This window comes from Amborella trichopoda, chromosome 8 (genome assembly GCF_054954075.1).
Source record: "Amborella trichopoda isolate Santa Cruz 75 chromosome 8, AtrichopodaSantaCruz75HAP2 v2.0, whole genome shotgun sequence".
In the NCBI taxonomy this organism is placed as follows: Eukaryota; Viridiplantae; Streptophyta; class Magnoliopsida; order Amborellales; family Amborellaceae; genus Amborella; species Amborella trichopoda.
Genome location: NC_142343.1, coordinates 6,136,693 through 6,157,861, shown reverse-complemented (window position 1 = coordinate 6,157,861; position 21,169 = coordinate 6,136,693). Strand labels below are relative to the sequence as shown.

Genomic DNA, 21,169 nt, shown 5'->3' with positions numbered 1-21,169 from the left:
AAAATGGTATACCATGGATACCACTAAAGATTTCAAAAATAGATAGGTATTTGTCATCTCCACTGAACTACCCAAAAAAAAAAAAAAAGTATCATAGATACAACCACTAAGGATTTAAAAAATGGGCAAGGGCTCATAATCCCTACTGAATTACCCAAACAAAAAGTGGTATACCATGGATACCACTAAAGATTTCAAAATCAGGTAAGGACTCGTCATCTCCACCTAATTACCCAAAAAAAAAGTGATATATCATGAATACCACTAAAGATTTAAAAAACAGGTAGGAGCTCGTCATCTCTATTAAATTACTAAAAAAAAAAAAGTCGTATATAATGGATGCCCTGGACGTCAATGATGCGCCAATATTATACCTCATACTACTGATGTATCATATCTAAGTTCCTAGCAGCATGAATTTCGGGAGGGTTAACACAAAACGTGCCTAACAGTTTGAATTTCGGGAGGGTTAACACAAAACATAAGTGGCCTTAATCACAATGTCACATCTAAATACTATTTTATTTTAATATTTTTTCTAGAAATGATATTGACACCAAATTTGAGTCGTCCAATCCTCTCGTAAGCTCGCACCGATGAAAGATATTTTAAAAAAAAAACATTCCAGATAAAATGGAATAACCAAAATACTCCTAAAAATTTTAAAGGGTAGTTTGAGTATTTTATTTTTTGAAAAAAAAAATTTTTGTTATTTTTGGCGCACCTCATTGAGATGGTGAAATGCACCAAATTTCATGTTCATATGGTTTGTTAAAATAAAAATAAAATATTCTAAATTGTTAGATCTAGATCGAACGATTAGTTGCTCACTTATGACATAATGGCTAAAACTATCCTATCCATCCATTGGGATCTGGGAGAGAGCGAGTGAGCGAGAGAGTCGCATATAGAAATTTTGCTCACCTAGTAGCAAATAGAAAGCTTTCCCATCTCTTAAAACTGTTAATGTGGGATATAAGTGGTATCTTGTGAACTATCTCCTTATAAGTGGAAGAAATGTTTTCCTGATACTCCTGCAAATCCATGTATACATGCATGAGAGAGAGACACAGAGAGAGAGAGAGAGAGAGCATTAACTGTAAATCCTGCTTTGTATTCTTGAAACGTGGTGCATTATTTTTGTACCGAGGGAGATCAAACCAAACTTTATTAAGATAAATTACATTACAATTCAACCGAGTTACTGATAACTGAGTTGAGAATGGATGCCTCTGAGGAAAGCTACAAATATATTAGAATGGAGGCCACGCCATTGAAGACAGGGATTTCATTGTAAGACCTTCGACTCTATTTCTTCAAGGCTCAATCCTTTCGTCTCAGGGACGTAAAAGATGACAAACAAGAGCGACAACATTGCTATGCCCCCAAATAATGCAAATAGGTTGGCTGCTCCTAGCAACTCCTGCAAAATTTGTCAAATCACAAACAATCTTATCAATAACTAAAGGCAACCAACATTTTTCCCAAATGCAACAAAGAAGCTTCTCTAACTAGAAAAGAGATAATATCAACGTTATCAATGGTTTTGTTTGTTCAAAACAACAATATTCTCAATTTAAGAACATGATAACTGAGGGAGATTAGGAAAAAGGCTGGCAAAAAAACTGTCAAAGTAAACAGCTAAAAAAATAATACAATGTTCCCTCCCTTTTGTTGGATGAGGGGTGTAATGGCTGATGGTTAAATGACCATGATCGTTTACGCAAGGCACGGAAATAAAATTACTGCCCGAGTCACACGCAAACCCATGTTATCTTGGTCCAATGATGAAAGTTAAGGGTAGTGCGAGAAAGGGATTTACCGGAATTCTGAGATGTAATAGCACTCAAAGAGAGAGAGAGAGAGAGAGAGAGAGAAGGGGGTGAAGAAGTACCTTCAATGGTGAAAAAGCAAATGTGACTATTGCATTTGAGCCAAAGTTAGCGAGAACTGCTAGACTTATTCCACGCCCTCTAGTGTGCAGAGGAAAGATCTCCGAAACCATCAGCCAACTGATTGGGCCAAAGGATATCTGATATTCATTGGCCATAACAGCTCAGTGAGCTCCATATTATACTACAAATAAGAAAATTGCATACCAAACCTAATCAAACAACAAAACCAACCAAACATCTGAACATTTTCCATATTGGTTGAACATGAATGACAGATAAAACAACGAGACAAAAGGAGAATGATTAACTAGTGTAGGAACTCACTGTTGTACCCAATGGATATGGATCTAAACATACGATTATAAAAGACATGATTAACCACAGGTATAACTTCCTTAATGAGAAGTTTCTGATAAAATATTTTCCATTAAATATACACAAACTAAAGAGCCAACAAGCTTCAGCATCCAGATTGAGGGATATGAATGGAGATGCCAAGGAACTTCCTACAAGAAAAACTAAAATCCATCACTTGTTTTGCCCGAAATTTGTCCAAGATCCTCTCATAATAACAATTGACTCCACCTTCTCTCCCCAAAGCCATCTAATGACCCTCCAAGTGCATCCCTTCATGACACTACCAAGAACGGTCATTGAGGTGGTTGTAACACAACAATAAACCTTTCAAACAATACCACCATGCAATAAGTAAAATACAATGGAAGCCTTTCCATAAGCCGCTAGGTATAGGAAAATCATATGGACGGTTGCGGATAGCTTTAGCGATAATGTGGTATCCATTCCTACCGCTGCACCCCCAATTAACACCTTCAAAATGTTAACTCCCTAATCTATTGAAAAAATGGGTAGGGGCCTGTCTTCCCCACTGAATTACCCAAAAAAAAAAATGTCATAAATGAACCTCTGATCATTTAATCTTGATTTTGAATGGATGGCTCAGAGTATTTTATTTTCAATTTAGTTCTACAAATGATATGAACATGAAATTTGGGGTGTCGGATCCTCTCATAGGGGGGCACCTAAAATTTATAAAATCATTCTAACAAAACAAATGAACATGAAACTTGTCCGAATTTTTTTTTAGGAGCCCCCATATGAAAGGATCCCACACTCCAAATTTCATGTTCATATGATTTGTAAAAAATAAAAAAATAAATAACACAGTTTTGAGGCGGGACATTGTGATTGAAGTCATCTCAACCAATCAGATTTCACAACTGGGAGAGGGGAGGCATATATAATTTTCCCATATCTAATGGCACATAGAAAGGTTCCCCAAAATACAATGGACACCCTAGCTCATTTGAAAAACAAAAGAAAATAAGAAAAATTAGAAAGAGAACACATGCAATTCACCCTATGCATATTAAAAAAGCACTCACTTTGGCACACCCATCAAGATAGAAATTCACCAAAACAAATTATATATCTTTAATTGTCACAGCATCTTAAAGGGGGCAAAGACTATAAATTCCTTCCAGAAAGATCTTGACTTCCGTGGGGGGCCTCCTTTGAATGTTTATACAAACCCTAATGGGCTTAAGGCCTCTCAATGTGTTCTTGATATTACTGCAGGTAGAAAAAATTACCTGGCGACGATACCTTAATGAAAATGAGAATTACATCGTGACATTAAACAGAGATTCAAACCCAAGAAAATATTGTCATGACAGCATTCTTTTTATTGCCGATATTTTTGATAGAAAAGGAAACAATTGTACATCCTACTAAATTTGGCATAGATGACAAGCCAAATCTAAAGGAGATTGTATACTATTAGACTATTTTCCTTTGGTACAAGGAGGTCATAATCGCTCTAAACTATCAGATGTCAATTCTAAAGCTTAGGATATGTTGCAAAGATCGAGAAAATTTCTTTTGAACTTTGAGCTTGGTCAATCACACAACCCCAACTGTCCAATTCTAAATCTAACGGTTGCTGGCAATTTTGACCTCCTTGTATAGAGCGATAAATGGTCTTATTCTGTACTTTACCAATTTAAAGGGAGGAAAAGTTACCTGGTAACAACTAACATACAGTAACAGAGCCACAACTGCAGCAACTGGGAAGCCCTGGAGAATTTTGTAATAAGCAGCCAGAAGGAACAATGAGAAGACCTGTACCACATAGGAGTCAGTAATCGTCATTATATTTAATATTTTGAAGAAAAATAATTGTGGTCGACGTCAACATAGAGCTTATCCAAAAATAGTCTTCGACTGCCTTTTCTTCTTCTTTTTTTCTTTCCAAAAGAAGCTAGAGGCGGAGAAGAAATACCTCCACAGACATTCTAATAACTGTCTTAGGAAGTTGAAGGATGCTTACAATTCCACTTACACCCCCTATCAAGAGAGGGCGTCTTCCAAGACTGTCCACTTTTGCCACAGCTATGCCAGTCATTAGTAACTGCAGGAGTAGCAAAGAACAATATAATTCTATAAATGGAGCACTAGAAGACAAGTAAAACCATCCAAGCCTGCAACAGAGCCTAGACGAGGTAAGAGTACAAAGAATTAAAGAACCTTTAAAATTAAATAAACATCGAATAGAAAGTATTTTAGCATTTGTCAAGTATAATAACAGTATCATCTACATTAGCATAAAATGACTCTCCAAATGTAAGGAGACATGGTCCTCATTTCAATTTTGAAGCCAAAATAAGAGTTTTAATCATAAATTACATATAAACTAAAAGGATGTAAGTGCATCATGTAAATTAATCAGTTTGACACATTACAGCATTCACAGAGGTCTTAACAGACAAGGTTGCACCAAATTTCAAGGTAACCATTAGACACAATCATTTCAATTGCATAGAGAATAATCTGACATTTATCACATCTTTCTTCAATATGTTTGCAACTTGAAGGCAGTTTTTGCAAAAAAAACAAGCATGACGATGGAATATGGCTATGGAACAAGGTATTCCAATTTAGAGTGTTTGACTGCATAGCTTAATTGGAAGGTTTGTATCTCATACACACTCCTCAACAGCTTCTCTACTAAAAGGATCTTTCATGCCGCATCAGTAGCAGTGGTTTTTCTATACATGCAATTCTGTTTGATGTGAAATTTGACAGGTAATGTAGTTGGCTGAAATGAAACTCTAGATACAAGTAACTTAATGAATTCTGCTTAAAAAAATAAAAAATTAAGATTTCTATGCTGCAATGGTTGAGAATTGTGAAATGCTGAAGGTGAGTTTTTAAGGATATCCTACTAAAGTACAAGGGCAAGAGATGTCCTAAAAAATAACCAGAAAAACATAACGCAAAAAGAAAAACAATTATAGCAACACTGCAAAAAACAAGGGCTCTACATATAACAATTTTAGTATAAATAAGGAAAATAAAATCAACTCACACCTTAAAGATACCAATAATAACTGCAACACGTGCAGCATCAGATGCCGCTGAAAATCCTGCACTCTGCAATACACTTACACAACGGGCAGAACATGATGATTCAATTGATATATATATATATATATATATATATATATATATATATATATATATATATATATATATATAACTTATGACTAATACTTTAATAAGGAGGTGCATTTATTCAAAAGAAAAAATATAACTTCTATTAAGGTAGGCTGAAACATTCCATACAGAAACAGAGTACCTGGAGGATTGTAGCGGCATAATACAACACACTTGGTTGCCCAGTTATCTATCAAGATAGTCAAATTCCACGTAACCACATGATTAGGGGCCAATAAGAAACAAGTTTGATTGTGAAAAATTAGAATGTTTAACAAGCAGGAACTTTACCTGCTGAAAAAAAACCAATCCCCCACCAATTATGAAGGCCTTTAAACTAGCTCCTTCAAATACCTCCCATATACTGCCTTCCTGTTCTTGACCATCATAAACTGATTTCAGGGAGTCGAAAGTGTCCTCTATTTGACCTTCAGATGCTTTATCTCCGGCAGGACGTCCTCTTAACCTGCTTAGCGCAGAGATTGCTTTTTCTTTATATTCACCTAGGTTGGCCTTTCCCTGGACTGCTCTAAGAAGTAACCATCGAGGTGATGGTGGCAAAATCCACATACCAATAGCCATCACAATTCCTATTGATGCACTTAAGCCATACATATAACGCCAACCTCCAACAACATTGATCTCAACACTTCCCACAAGGTAACCCAACTGCAGAAAATATGTTCATAGTGAAAAACACATAAGAAAAGTTCCAAAAGAATGCACCATATAATACAGCAACAATAAGTGAGAGACAAAAAATGTAATTTCTGTATTTTGCCATATACCAGTATCCCTAAAACTATGAACAGCTCCTTTAGAGATATTAATGTCCCACGAATTTGAGATGGAGAAGTCTCTGCAATATAGAGAGGAGCTCCATGCATAGCCTGCACATACAATACTATAACAAGTCAGTTTAAGAACTCCCCATGACCGATGTAATAACAGAAAACCCCGGGGAAGAATTTATTTCAAGACGGGTATCTGACATAAATCCATAAGTTTCAGTATTTCACCTCAATGCTTTACTAAGTCTGACTTGACTTAAGTTGCCCGACCTAATTCTTTTGGGGGATGAGCAACTTCAAAACCAGGACGCACTTAATGTGGCATACAATGAAATATATTTTAATATTCTTTTATGAAGTTTCCTATTTTGTGAGACTTTTTCAGAAAATTTTGAAAATTCACCAACTTTTTCACAACGTATTATTTTGACCCACCCAGATGAAGTCATTCTTCCAAAGTCCAACTTTGTACTCAAATTGAACTTTTAGACCTTGTCATGGTCTACTAAACCTCAATTGCTAAGTTTTGTGCACACACATAAGAGTGAAGTAAATTGTCCAGAAAAAGTATAAAATAGTAGTTAATTAAAATGACACATGCTCGTTACAATGCCAAATAAATGATTAAAGATCAATTAACCTCACAAGGTAAGGATCCACTAAATCAGTGATACCATAGCATTAAATACCAAAGATACATACACCTATTAGACATCTCATCTGGTGGCATAGAATAAAAGTGTTAAGTTCAAACAATTGTGTGAAGCAATTATGGATCAGGAAACTGTAGCTTCTTCCATCTCAAAAGGATTCAACACAAATAAAGAAAGATAGCTGTCAAGAAAGCCAGTCTCGTATTCAAGCCAGCATCACAAAACTGTGTAGTTTTAGTATGAACTCTCCTAGTAAGGCTATCCCTAGGACCAACAAGATGCAATTCGTAAGAGAATCAAGTATTCCAAGACAACTCACCATGCCAATACCAAGACCATAAATAAGTCGCCCTATAATTAGAACTGCGAGGTCTGGAGCTAATCCAGTGATTAAACCCCCAAGAACATACAGTGAGGCCGCTACAATCAATTCTCTTCTCCTTCCTTCAACAAGAAATTTAAACAATGTCAAATTCTAGGTTTCTTTGAGAGTATCAGATGATCAGATATAAATAGAATATTAACAAGCAAGTTTCTACTTAAGTGTGAAAATAAGTTTCAGAGCAAAGAAAATGGAATCAGGAAGAATTCATGGGCAAGGCAAGTGATACCGAGAAAATCTGCAATAGGATATACTATGAGTGACCCGAAAAGAGCACCATATAATGAACCACTGACCTGCAAACAAAGTGCAAGGTATCCCATAAGAACCATAAACCAGCTTAGGAAGGAAAATTCAGGGTATATAACCATACTTTACAGACAACTATTCCACTCAGCAGAAACACAATGAGGATACTGAAGCCATACCACAAGACCTGTCTGTATTGCCGAAAGGTTGTACCATGTTGTGCCACTCAATTCAGCAGACTGGAACAAAAATCAAGTCACTTATTATATTATACAACTGATGTGAATATCCAGAAACCATGAAGAAATAATGATACCCTGTATTCTTTGATAAGAAACACCTTTACCCATGTATTGTACGACAAATTTTAGAAATTAGATAGTGGAATTTTTTTCATAGCAAAGGACCAACAAGAATAGGTTATAAAGTAAGGTCAACATTTAGCATCTAAGGATGTCTTATATAACAATGTGCCATGCCATTTAATGGCCAAATTACAATCCTTAATTTAACACAATTATTTCACCATTACCCTCAAAAAATGATGGAAAATGTCCCTAGCTGGAAATGTTCTGGTGCTGCATAAGTAATGGCAATTGCGTTGAGAGATGTGGACCATCTTCTTTAAGCCCAACATTAGGGAGGAGGAAGATAGCAAACCTCATATGCATGCACCCTGAGTTATTCTAGTGTTAATTTAGATCATTCAGTAGCCGGTACAATTCAAATTTTCACTTGGTGACAGAGGCATTTACAAGGTTAGCTGATGGTACCATGGAAGCATAGACCATAAAATTCCACTAAAAGATAAGGCCTATTGATGCTAGGGGAACACCTTATTATTACAAGTTATCAACTCAACAGTATCTAACACATGTGAGACATTCCATGTGCTAGGGGTCTCCACAGGTCAAGTCAGCTTGGGAGCTGGGTCAGCTTGCACTGTGACAAGATTGAGAAATATCATTTTGCAGCTCAACAGCCAAGCCAAGTCAAGCCAAACCAGTGGGCTCGTGTCTTAAACGATCCAAGCACAAGCGCAGACAAATTTGGCTTAATCTTGTTTAAATATGATAAATACAATAATTAAAAGTACAGAATCATATATTCCACCATATTAACCCCATCTCAATGAGGAGACTTCCCTTAAGACACTAATTACATAATGCATATATCATATTGTATATTGCCTAATTTATGATCTTGTGGTCACGTTTATGGCTTGGCTCGGCTCACTAATGGGCTTGTACAATTCGAGCCAAGCCATGGTAAACAAATCAAGCCAAGTCAAGCTCAAGCTTCCTTCCTGAATCAAGCCAAGCTCAAGTTTGGTGATTCAAGCTCAAGTCATGCTGGTCCTCCACCCATTCAAACCAAGCTTGAACATGCCCATGCTTGTTTCGACTAAGCTCGTTGACACCCCTGCCATGAGCGTCTCAATGGATGTGAGAGTTCTCGTGCACGATATTGGTGTTCTTAGCTTCTCCAGTCAAGCCAAGCTTGAACATGCCCATGCTTGTTTCGGCTAAGCTCGTTGACACCCGTGCCATGAGCATCACAATGGGTGTGAGAGTTCTCGTGCACAATATTGCTATTCTTAGCTTCTCCACTCCATTAGGAGAAGCGCATTTTTGTAGTATCATGCGTTCATGCATCTAAAGCTCACTTTGTAATAGAAGCATACAATTGTAGTATTTGTTATATAACAAGGGAAATTTAGTAATTTATAGGTCAATTGCATATAAGGCATTATCAGTCATTATTATGCTCAAGTACAATGCGAATCAATTTTCCATGAATGTCAATATTAAGTGTAACACATGCCACCTCCAGGAAAAGTTTAGGCACTACTTTATGACGGAAAAGATCATAAACAAATGTAACTTTTGGAGTGCAAGCCGGAAGGCACCTAAGTGCAATAGGAAAACGTGTTGGAATTATGTCCTTTCAAGGCCTTAAATTCCAACATTTTCAATGGCTCTTACCTTAATGGGAGTAAAAGAGCGGCATGACTCTAGGATCTTGGCACACAGGGACCAAGAGTCATAGAACCCCGATTAAGTCATGAAGAGGATTTATATGCATGGGAGCTACTGAGACGGTTGAGGGTTACCTCTTAGTCAGGGTCGGTTGTTATATTTGTGCCTCATGACTGAGTAATGGGCCAGGACGATACGATTTATGTATGAGCTCGATGACAAAAAAATCCCTGTAAGGGAAGATTAGAGCCAATAGACATTGACCTAAATCCCTAACTCTTATAATCTTCTCGTAGCATGTGCATGTACAATCACAGTGCATGGGAAGCCACTCTTCCGAGGATCTACTAGTTAGAGCTATGCACATGTGCCAAGAGAGGAACCCCTGCACCATGTGTGTGGATGTCCTCTAGGAGGTGCACCTGAAATCCACTTATACTTGAGGATTCAAACTCACACATTGGTTTGAATTTGATAGGTTGAGATCATGCGCACCTGATTATTATTTGTGGGTCATGAGTCTGTTGGGTCATACCAAGAAGGTGGCTTTGGATTTCGGGTCTAGCATAGTAAAGTGCTTTGTTTCGTAATTTAAACTCCAAAGATCCTAATTTCCCTTGTAAATGTTTTTAAATAATGCAAAAATTATTTAGTTTGATGGAAAATCATTAAAATGATTTTTATGGATTTTTTAGAATATTTCTGGATTTTCTGGGCAAGAAAATCCGATTTCCAAAATTGTTAGAACGTAATGACAAAAAAAGGACAGTCCCCAGGACCCACACGGGACACCCAAATGGCCGATGGGTGTCCACATGTTGGCTTGGGGGGTCTCACGTCCCCCCCAAGTGGAGGATGACATGGGGGCGACATCAACCCTTCAAGGACTCCCATGTCTTTATGCAGTTTGTTGTTTTAATTTAATGATAATGAATTATGCTCTTTTGTCAAATATTGAGTTTTTGAAAAAATTATTTTGGCACATGTTTAATATGCAAGGGGTTTGTGCATATGGGTAGCGGATTCTAGAAGGGGTATAGGACTTGTAATTACAAGTCTAACTCTAAGGGTATATGGTAAATATGCAATTAATCACCTAGCTTATGTGGCATGAATTCATTAGCCATGCTCTTATAACATTGAGGGAACTTTTGAGACTTGCTTTTCGCTGGAATATTTAACAAGTTATCATGAGGGTATACCCTCCATCTTGGTTTTAGTTTTATTAAATATAAAGTGTATGGATATTTTAATAACAAGGGAAATTGGAGTGAATTAAAGGAGGATAAAGGTGTTTAAATTCATACCACACATCTTGATGGCATGATGGTAGATGGTTCGAGCCTCTCTTTGTAGCTATTAGTAGATGACATGATGGGTCAAGATTCATCCATCTAGAAACATCTTCACACTTAAAGGGTTAGAAGCTTATCATTTCTCATATGAGTTCAGTTCACCCTTACTCTCTCCAAAAGTGGCACGAACTTGTCTTTATCTCTCCCATTTGGCTAGCATGCCCAAAGAGAGTCTCTTGTTCCTTTCTCTAAAATCCTCTTTCATATTAAGGTGAGAGAAGAAGTCTATTGAAGGTCTTATACTACTCCATTAATGGCGATCCAAAACTCAAATTTTAAGTTATGGATGATCTAGTCTTCAAGCCTTCAACAATTGAGTAAGATCATTTATATTTTCATTGATCCATTTAGTTTATCTTTGCTGTAAATTCTCAATTACCGCAACATCTTTTCATCCTTTGATGATTGGATCTTTGATCCTTTGAGCCTTCATTGATATCTCTTGATCCATATAGTTAAAGGCCTCATCCATGGACATTTTGACATATTGCTTCTAAAACGAGGGGTTTTACTGTTGCGAAAGTTCGAGAGTGCTTTGCTTCACATAAACATAAAAGCACAAGTTGAAGAGGGCTTTTTGCTGTCACCTACCAATAGTTTGACCTTGCAAAAAAAGCCCCTACACTATTAGAAATTGCAAAAAAAAAACCCTTATAAACAATTTACAGTGTATGTGTAGCCTATGCTACACAGAAATCTCTCCTTGAAGTTTGGAGTAACTATGGCTGATATTTCTCTGAGTTTTTTATGATCATATCAATCACTTAGATCTTCTTTTTTATCCCTTGTATTGTTGATTTTATAAGAGAAGACTACGCCGAAATTTTGAGAGCCGAATTGTAAACTCAATTGAACCGGTTTTGTGTTTTACAAGCCTGGTTTTCTCTCACAATTTTTTAATATTTCAATCTTTGCAAATCCTTCTATGTTTTAAGTGTGTATCAATAGATGCTTGGCTTCCCATTTGTTAGGTGATGAATTGACCCGATTTTGTGGTATGTCATCACAAGTCATGCCATCACATGTCACCAATGGTATATAGCTAAGACTCAAGGTCATAAACCGGGCACCTGAGAGCTCAAATGGCTTCCCATGATCATGTTGCATTGCACACTTGAGCAAATGTATGTTGATGTAAGGGAGATGATGTTGTGATGAGATTTTATGAGTTCATTGATGTATAATTTTGTCTTGTAAGTTTGAGCAATGCTGAATTTTCAAATACACATTATAAATGTATAGTTTGATGATTTCCTTTTGTGGCTTGTTTTGTTCATGTGGAAAGGACCCTAATTCAGTTGTATCCTCTCATTTGAGTGTATTTAGAAGTCAATAGCTCACTGTAGTCACAGTGATCTTGCTGTAATTTGATTTTGCAAGTAGTAATTTCAAATATATTGAAAATTTTCAAGTTGTATTGGCTTGTATTTTGTCTACATTGTAGTCCAAGTCAAGATAATTCGTTTCTATATACTCACAAAATGGAGAAAATTACCTGCAACGAAATAGAAGCCCCTGAAGTGGCACCAATGTCATATCCAAATAGGAAGCCACCCAGAGCCGGAAAGAGAAATCTACAGTGTGAAAAGCAAACAAGTATTATAAAAAAGATAAGGTTCACAGAATGTAAATTTCGTGGAAATCTATAGAGAAACTGTTATATTATGTTATTCTTTTTGTTTGCAAGTGTAGTCAACCAATAGAAACTCAGATAAATCATGTACCCACAATAAGGAAGCAGTTCATACTGAATCTCGTGGTGCAAAAATGCATATAAAGATAAATCTAATCACAATGGATGGTAAAATTACATATTGTGAAATTTCAGTAGAGGGGAGAAGGGAAGTACATCAAAAATGTAACTTGTTTCTCAAACTTGATCACATTTATAATTCATGAGCCTTAGATTGTTGGAAACAACAAGTCACTCGTGAGAAAAACACTAAGTTGGTAAACTGTAATTTGGAGAACTTGTTTAGTCAGAAAACTAAAAGGAAATGAAATTCAAAAGAAAATTCATAATTTAAGATATCATCATCATCATCATTTTAGCCTTTTCCCAATTAATTGGGGTCGGCTACATGAATCATGGTTCTCCATTCTACTCTATCCTCAGTCAAGTCATTAGTCCCCATATCTTTTCGGACTACTTCCAACCACATCCTTTTGGGCCTACCACCCTTGCCCTTTTTAGTCGTTCATTTGTTAGTTTTAACCTAAAAAAGGTGGTGATAGCAATCTTCCTTCATCTTGCCGTAAAAACCCTTTGATTCGCCGAAACTCTCTTAAGATGGGTGTTGGAGGATTTCAGAAGAAGGTGGGGTAGGCACTTATTAAGAGTTTGCTCCTAATTACTAACCAAGTTTAGCCTTCCTCAAAACATTGCCATCTTCACATTCAAAATCCGGATGACCAAATTGGCACTTACAATTCAGCAAAAAGATACACCTAACCTTTCCATTTTAACGTGGAATTCTTGGTCCTATTTGTGGTTGATATGTAATGGCATTCTTGGTCTCGGATGCAGAGGTACTCTGTGAACAGAGTAGAACTCAGATTGCATTTGTTGTATAGAAGAAAAGCAACTCAGATTGCATTTGTTGAATACAAGGAAAGCAAGCCAATCTAAGACGATATATTCTAAATTATAAGCAATGAGCCCTGCTATAAATTCTCACGTCTACTTGCTATCATCCCCTTCTTTTCAGGGCTATTAACAAGGACATTTGGGTGTTATTTCGTGTGTTTTAAGTAGTGGAACAAGTTGCCACTCATCACTAACAAATGGGACAATTATTTATGTCACCAAATGATGAATTGGTGCTATTTTTGTTTATTGACAAGTGGGACTACTTTTGGTAAATAATGAACGAAATTATTTATCACATATTGTAATTTCAAACTTCAAACAATTTACGTCGATCATCTTTTAAAATTGTATTCCTCCGAATACAACCTAAATTTGGATGACTACACTAAACACCTAAAGTGTACGACGTATGGAGCACCTAACGACTATTTCCGATGAAACTAACATTTTGAATTATAGAATAAATGGTAGATCCTAGGTGTAGTATAAATTATAGGGTGTGGTTTGTATAGAGCCTAGGCTCTAAACAATCAAATTAGAGCCTACCCTCAAATAGAGTTGAGAAATGTGGTTTCAATATTGGAAATCTTTGTGATAGCCTTAAAATATATTTTAATCTTTATTTATAAAATTTAAAGCTTAAAAAATAGTGTAGATCAACAGATCTATGAAAACTTGAAAATCTTGACGGTCCAAAAATGAGTTACAAAATACACCATTTTCAAAACTTGAAATCCATTTTTTTCTCATGTTCATGCACCTTGATGTCGAGATGATCAATTTGAGGATATTTGGACATCAAAACAGCCTCTTCTAGTGAAATTTTTGAGGTGAGCTCCAATTTGATGGGTTGGAATCTCAGCTCTATATAAACTTTTCCCTAAATTATAAGCCATTGATATATGGTCTAGTACACTCCAAACTAATAAATCTTGTGAATAATAAATAGTCCGACTATTTATTATTGAGGGGGAACCTATCGCACTCATTAATAAACAAAAATAGCACAAAAAATGTTCTAGTCATTAATCATTCTAAAAGAAAAAAAACCGGAGAGAAAGAGAGGGATTAGAAAGACAAGAGGTGAGACCTACAAATCAGGGTCCTAATGCTAAAATTTTAGAAAAATTCATCTAAGATATGTTTGCTTTTCTTATCTCTGGTATCAACTTTGGGCAGCCTAGTCTACTAATACAACTGCATTCACATTCAAACCAAGACCTACATTGCATATCAGCGCAAAATTATTACAGAAGATTCAATGCCAAATAAGCAAGGCTGTGAGTACCTCTTTTGCAATGTTGTCCAAATCAGTTATGCCACATCTTGAACTTGAAAATAGTAAATGTTCAAAACAAGACCGAGCACATTAGAGTAAGTAACTAACAATTATTCATTCATAACAATATTTAAAGTAGAGAAAAATCATCATCAAACCTTCTATATTTTCTTAACTGGACAAAAGAAAAAAGAAAAATGGTTATTGGGTACCATAGCTTTGTTTTGCCTTTTTTTTAAAAAAAAAACTAATTGATTACCATAGCTTCATTATAGGCAACATCAATGTTATTAGCATGTTCTTCCTTTTGTACGTGAGTCTTGATCTCAAAGGTAATAGAATCAACAGCCCTTTATCTTGAGATAAAACACCTCAGACTATTTGGAACCAACAAGAGGAGGGTGCTAGAAGTGCTCAAGCTTGATGAAATGGTGATATAAGGAGGCGATCTCAAGCTTGACATGAGCATGCATGACCTTGAATGTGGCAAATTTCTCGTCCCTCACGGTGTCCGTATCAAAGCCCTTGATACCATGGACCAAGAGAGAGAGTTGTGCACCTCACCAGGGCATTTTAGAAGGGAGGTCCCACTGCATCCAGTAAATGCAGAACTTGCAAGGGGAACCAACCAACCCATGTGGGTCCCATTACATTAAGCCCTCCAATTTCTCATTGGGTTCTCATCTAGGGACAGGAGTTGGGGTTTATTTTTCTTTAACGCTTGCTTTTCTTCCTCAAATGACTAGATTCTATTATGATAGTTATGTTTCACCCAGTGTTCGTAAAACCGTGCGATCTAACCACTAACCGCCCGGTTAGATCGGAACCGGCCACTAGCCGGTTTCGGTTTTGGGCGGTTTTGGTGATCAACCGGTATTTAAATAAAAAAATTCAAAACAAATGTATATAAATTCCCAAAAGTAAGGAATTTGATTTGTAATGTATTTTTTAGTATTCTTTACATTATGGTAAAGATTAAAAATTATTTTGGTCATTAATATTCACTTTATATGTTTCCATCTTTTTCAGAAAATTTTAAAAATACCCTTAAGTACAAATCGATTCGTTAAAATCCATTTTTTTATTATTAATTTTCAACTTCATTTGAATGCATTTTGTTTTAATCATTCTTTATATGCTCTTCATATTTTAGTAGATTTTTTTTATATATTTTTGTATTTTTTTCAACACTTTTTTTACCACTCGGGACTTGCCTGGTTAGAACGGTTGAATTGGCTAGTTTATCGGTTAGGTTAAACCGCTTCTGGGCCCATGTCCTGTTAACCGTTCTAGTTCGATTTTGCGAACACGGGTTTCACCACTACAGGAGGAGTATTTACTATTTGCCAATCTATTAGTAGGCATGAAGTCCAAGAAAAGTTAAATCGGGAGTATAGAACTACTATAAATATATAAATACAAGAAAGGGCCTGAGGAACATAGAATTGAACATTTCAAAATGCTGCTTCTCCAATCTATTGGTGTTGTTTAATGCATCACTTTAGGTGCAGATTCCTCGACAGTTTCTTGTTGTACAGAAACTGCAACTCAAATCGTCAAAAGTGCTGATTTCAACTAGATTAGGGTCATTTCTCTCTCTCTCTCTTCTTCTATAACATGCCCATCCCATCTTTCCTCAGCCATTATCCCCAAATGTGACCCATCCATTCCAAATTCTTTATCCTTCCATCCACATGACATCCATCCCCATCTTCACATCATGCCCTCAACTAATACCACAATGGCCACGCCCTCAAGAAGTCAAGAACAACCTAAACCCTTATTGATTTCCATGCCAAATCAAACCACAAAAACCAGCCACACCAGCATACACTAAACCCAAATCTTGCCACGGAATCCTCAGCTACAAACTCTAAACGTTATTGCCCAACCTAACATAAACATAACCAAAACCTACCCCAACACCCTATTACCTTCCGGCCAAATCGAGGTTTTGACACTCGTCTCTGACTCAAGACTCATAACTTTGACATGTCCAAGTGGACTTGCCCGAGTAGTGTATGAACCAAAAAGGGCTAAAAGATGAAATAGCAAACAAAAAATTTGTTAAAAATAATTTAAAAAGATCAGTAAATACCTATAGAGAGAGAAAGAGTGTGTTGAAAGGGGGGGCAAATTTCTAGCCCCCTTTTAGAGAGACAAAGAGAATGTGATAAAAAAGGGATGCAGATTTCCACCCCCTTTTATAGAGAGATGAAAATAGGGGGGCGGATTTCTGGCCCCTTTTAGAGAGAAATGAAAAAGCGGGCCAGATTTCTAAACCTCATTTGGAGAGGGTGAGAGTGATGAAAAGGGAAGGGGGACAAAGTTTTGGCCCCTGCTGAGAGAGAGAGAGAGAGAGAGAGAGAGATGAAAAGGGAATGGATTTCTACGAGAGATGCAAAAGGAGCGCAAGCCAACAGATTTCTGCCTCCCAATTTTGAGAGAGAGAAATGAAATAAAGGGGGGTTGCCCCCCATGTTTTTCCATTTATAGTACTTTGTCAACTACTATACGGACATACACGAGTACTTTAGAACTAGGGTAGTTTGCCAAAGCTCTATAGTACTTTGGGGAAGTCTGCATAGTACTTGCTAGAGTGTTATACAGATTCCCATATACTCGAGTGGATACAGGGGAACTGTCCTTGGCAACTAGTCAAGGCCGAGTCACTCGGCTAAGTTTTCGAACACTAAAAGAGTTTTCCAACATTGAACCAAACCATCCAAATCAAACTTTAAATCCAACCTATCATTCAACTAAAACCTACTATATTTTCTTATACCTCAAGTTGATTTACGTCATGCCTAGATACCAAACCCTACATCTTCTAGCCCATCTTTTTATCCTACATGATTCTCCTACTCGTCGCACATAGAATTAAAGTTGAACGAGCGAAGTAGAGATGTGCAACTAGAGTTGTATATGAAGTAGAGATGTGCAACTGGAGTTGTATATGATCACCGTATACCAATGAAGCTGAAGGGGAAGATCTATAGGACAGTTGTCAAACTGGCTTTGCTTTATGGGACAAAATGTTGGGTGGTCAAGAACAACATATGCATAGGATGAGTGCAGCTGAGATAAGGATGTTGAGATGGGTGAGTAGCAAGACAAGAAGGAATAGAATTTGAAATGAATTCATTCCAGAGAACTTAGGTGTGGCTCCAATAGGTGATAAGATGAGAGAACGTAGACTCAGGTGAGCTGGCCATATACAGCGGAGACCCAGTACAACACCTGTTAAGAGGTGCGAGTTGGTTCCAGTGGAAGGCTCAAAAAGAGCAAAGGGAAGGCCTAAAAGGATATCGTTGGAAGTAGTGAAAACCGATATGGGGACTTATGGCCTTACTGAGGGTAGGGAAGAATAGCAGACCAGGATCCCTGTAGCCGGGCCCAAGTAGTTGGGAAAAGGCCTTGATGATGATGAAGATGATGATCATTCTCCTACTCCTTGAGCATTGTTAGCTATTTGTCAGCCTTAGTTTTACTCATCGATGATCAGGGCCCCATAAACCACATTGTTGAGCATATCATACATGTATAACACCATATGGCCGTAGAGCTTCATTTCTTAGTCAAATTTGCGAGGATCACACACTAATCTGATCTGGTTTCACAATCATGGCTGCTCACCTTTCACTTTTAATGAAACAAAATTTTCTCAAAAAGCAATCCATTTTGAGAGAGAGAGAGAGAGGCAGAGAAAGAGTAGCAAGGTTAGAGACAAAATGCACTTAGAGAAAGAATATTGGAGCAAACGAACCTAGAGTTTTGTTCCTACAACATTGATGTTTAGGCAAATATTCATATCCTTAAAAAATGCTTGGGAATATGGCATCTTAGCATCTTCGTAAAAGTGTCATAAAAGTGCTATTTTCAGCATAAGCTGAAAGGTTACCAAAATGGAGAAACTAGCCAAACCATTTGGCATATGCGTTTGAACCTCGATAGGATTTTAGCCAAAAGATTGGCATATGAGAAACTAGCCAAAAACTACATTGGTCTTCCTTTGTGTCTTTCACAAACCTAAAGCAATGGATATTGGTCCCAATGTTTAAGTAAATCCAACAAAGAATTGCATGATATAGGAGCTAGTTATTAAGATTACTATTTTGATTAATTTCACTGAACGAAATTGATTTAAAATTAGGCGTATTCCTTTAAACATACAAATTGATCGCTTGTACAATAGACTCTACCAAACTCAAATCCTCGTCATGACCAAGGATGCCGTAGAAACCCACCCATGGCCAAAGCATCGCCTTCAAAATTAGTTCCCCTACTTAAGTAGCTGAGCTGCACCTTTAACCTTCAGACCTGCTCCCAGATTTGGTCAAACACAATTTTATTTTGCCAAGGGCAGGCATGCCATGACATAGCTACCCTCTAGCAATGCACAAGCCACACTTTTTTTTTGTTTTTTTTTTTTTGGGTGTGTGTGTAAAAGATACTCTTTCGATTTGCATTGTACAAGATAATGTTGCTCCTAATCCATAAAAGGGTACATAGGGAGTTCATACAAAGAAATGGCAATCAGATAAGTACGTATCACTTGGATAGACGGGTAGAGATATGTTATCTGAGGTTGTTGAACAAGGTTTCAATTGGCAATTGGACTCAACATTTCAAGGTGCATTCAAGGCCCTAAACTCCGAGCAAGGTTCAGTACCTAGGCTCAGAGTCTGGACTCGGGCCTAGCCCAAGCCGGTAACTCAGAGGAGCCTGGGTGGACTGTCCCGTGTAGTGTACCAGCCCTAAAATGAGCCAAAAACTAAAAATATTAAAAAACTGTTAAAAACTAAAAACGAAGGGGAAAAAAATGAAAAGCAAATTAAACTAAAACAAACATTTAAAGTCAAAACAAGACGAAAAAATATATAAAATATGGGAATTGAAATAAAGCTGGAAACAATTCGGGAAATAAAAAAAGAGAAAGAGAAAATAGAGAAATGTAGCATATCACACACGCACACGCACACGCACAAGCGCAAGCGCACACACACACACACACAATACCTAGAAATAAGATCAATAGACATGTTTCTCACTAATTATCATACAGTATGGCAATAGGCCTTAGGATTTAAACCCCAGGACCATTGATTTCTTAACAATTTATATGATCAGATATATAATTCACATAAAAGCAACCTTCCCATACTGCAACACTGAAACTCAATGAAAATCTTTCCTCACAAATTGCACATTTGCTAGTTCACAAAAAAGCAACCTTCCCATTCTACAATAGATTCACATAATTATTAAAGAAGAGGAAGCAAGAAAGTTGCAGCAAAAATGAAGTTCAAATGCACAAGAAACTTCTTGAACTCAAGCATCTCCACAAATAAAACTAGCTGCATTTTTCACTAAAACCTGGCTACCATCAGTAATCTTAATTATCCACACAGATTCCCGAAAAATACCCTAAAAATCTCAACTTATATAAATTAAATTAAGAAACAACCTATTTCCACTCATTTCTTCAATAATTACCAAAATTCACCAGAAAAACGCAAAAACAGAAACACACTGTCCCTAACATTTCTCAAAAACAAAAAAACCCAAATAACACAAAGGCTTACGGAAAAATCACAGAAGACCAAGTAAAAGCCTCATTTCTTGTCGAAGACCCAATCAGCGGCTTCGCCAACTCCCCCTCACCCGATGCATAGTCATCCATCGCTTTAACCTACTCACCAACCACATAATCTCAGAACCATCCCAAATAAAGAACTCCAAACATTTAATCCAAACCTCAATTCCAAATTCTCCATGAAAACAAGCTTCAATTATACCTGAAACCCTTGAGAAAGGGGCATTCCACAAATTTGGTGAGAGGAGCTCTTGAGCCTAACGGGTTTTAGTTTCAGGCCATCACAATCAATCGTCTTTGAATCGGGAGAAGCCTTAGAGCGAGAAAGATGAGATATTTTCTTAATAGGGTTAAAATATGAAGAAAGTAGGGTTTTTCCTTGAGTAGTAGCTGAGACATAAAATAATGGCGTTGTTGTTGCGGCGGCCATGGCCATGTTTAAAACATGCGGCGTTTTTGCCACGTCTGCAAAATGCACCTGCACTAGCGGCACGTCATGCAGCTCTCTGCTCCTGATTTTGCGAGGTTTTATTGCAAGCTTTAGAAAACTTTGTCCGATTAGCACGTGCGTTGCACGTAAAATTAATTATTAATTATTAATTACAAAAATAAATTTTAATAAAAAATAAAATTTGAAAAGGACATTCAATTATGGAGAAAGAAAATAGACCTATTTTACCGGTTTTCAGATAAAAACAATTAAAAAACAACACAGTAAATACAAAATTATGAATATTTTCTCTTATTCCGATTGAATGTACTTCACATATTTATGGGCCAAATCAAAGCCCAAAACTTCCTTATTATGTTTTTTTTCATTTTAATTATATCATTCACTAAATAAGTTTAACTTATATTAATACATATTATTTATTTATAAGTTAAAA

At 36.7% G+C, this 21,169-nt stretch overlaps 1 protein-coding gene across 2 annotated transcripts; it reads right to left on the bottom strand.

The window, feature by feature from the left end:
- Positions 1-1,093: 1,093 nt before the first annotated feature.
- Positions 1,094-20,780, bottom strand: LOC18436245 (D-xylose-proton symporter-like 3, chloroplastic). Of its 2 annotated transcripts, XM_088845647.1 has the most exons (14): positions 20,485-20,780; positions 20,272-20,378; positions 12,313-12,391; positions 7,663-7,722; positions 7,464-7,530; positions 7,172-7,296; positions 6,197-6,298; positions 5,700-6,077; positions 5,551-5,598; positions 5,283-5,345; positions 4,243-4,323; positions 3,936-4,034; positions 1,895-2,032; positions 1,094-1,423 (listed from the first exon to the last, which is right to left on the bottom strand). In XM_088845647.1, the coding sequence occupies exons 1-14, from the start codon at positions 20,716-20,718 to the stop codon at positions 1,289-1,291; spliced, it is 1,716 nt and encodes a 571-aa protein (XP_088701773.1). In that variant the 5' UTR covers positions 20,719-20,780; the 3' UTR covers positions 1,094-1,288. The 2 variants fall into 2 exon arrangements, with proteins under 2 accessions (XP_088701773.1, XP_088701774.1); XM_088845648.1 differs by lacking the exon at positions 5,283-5,345.
- Positions 20,781-21,169: the final 389 nt, after the last annotated feature.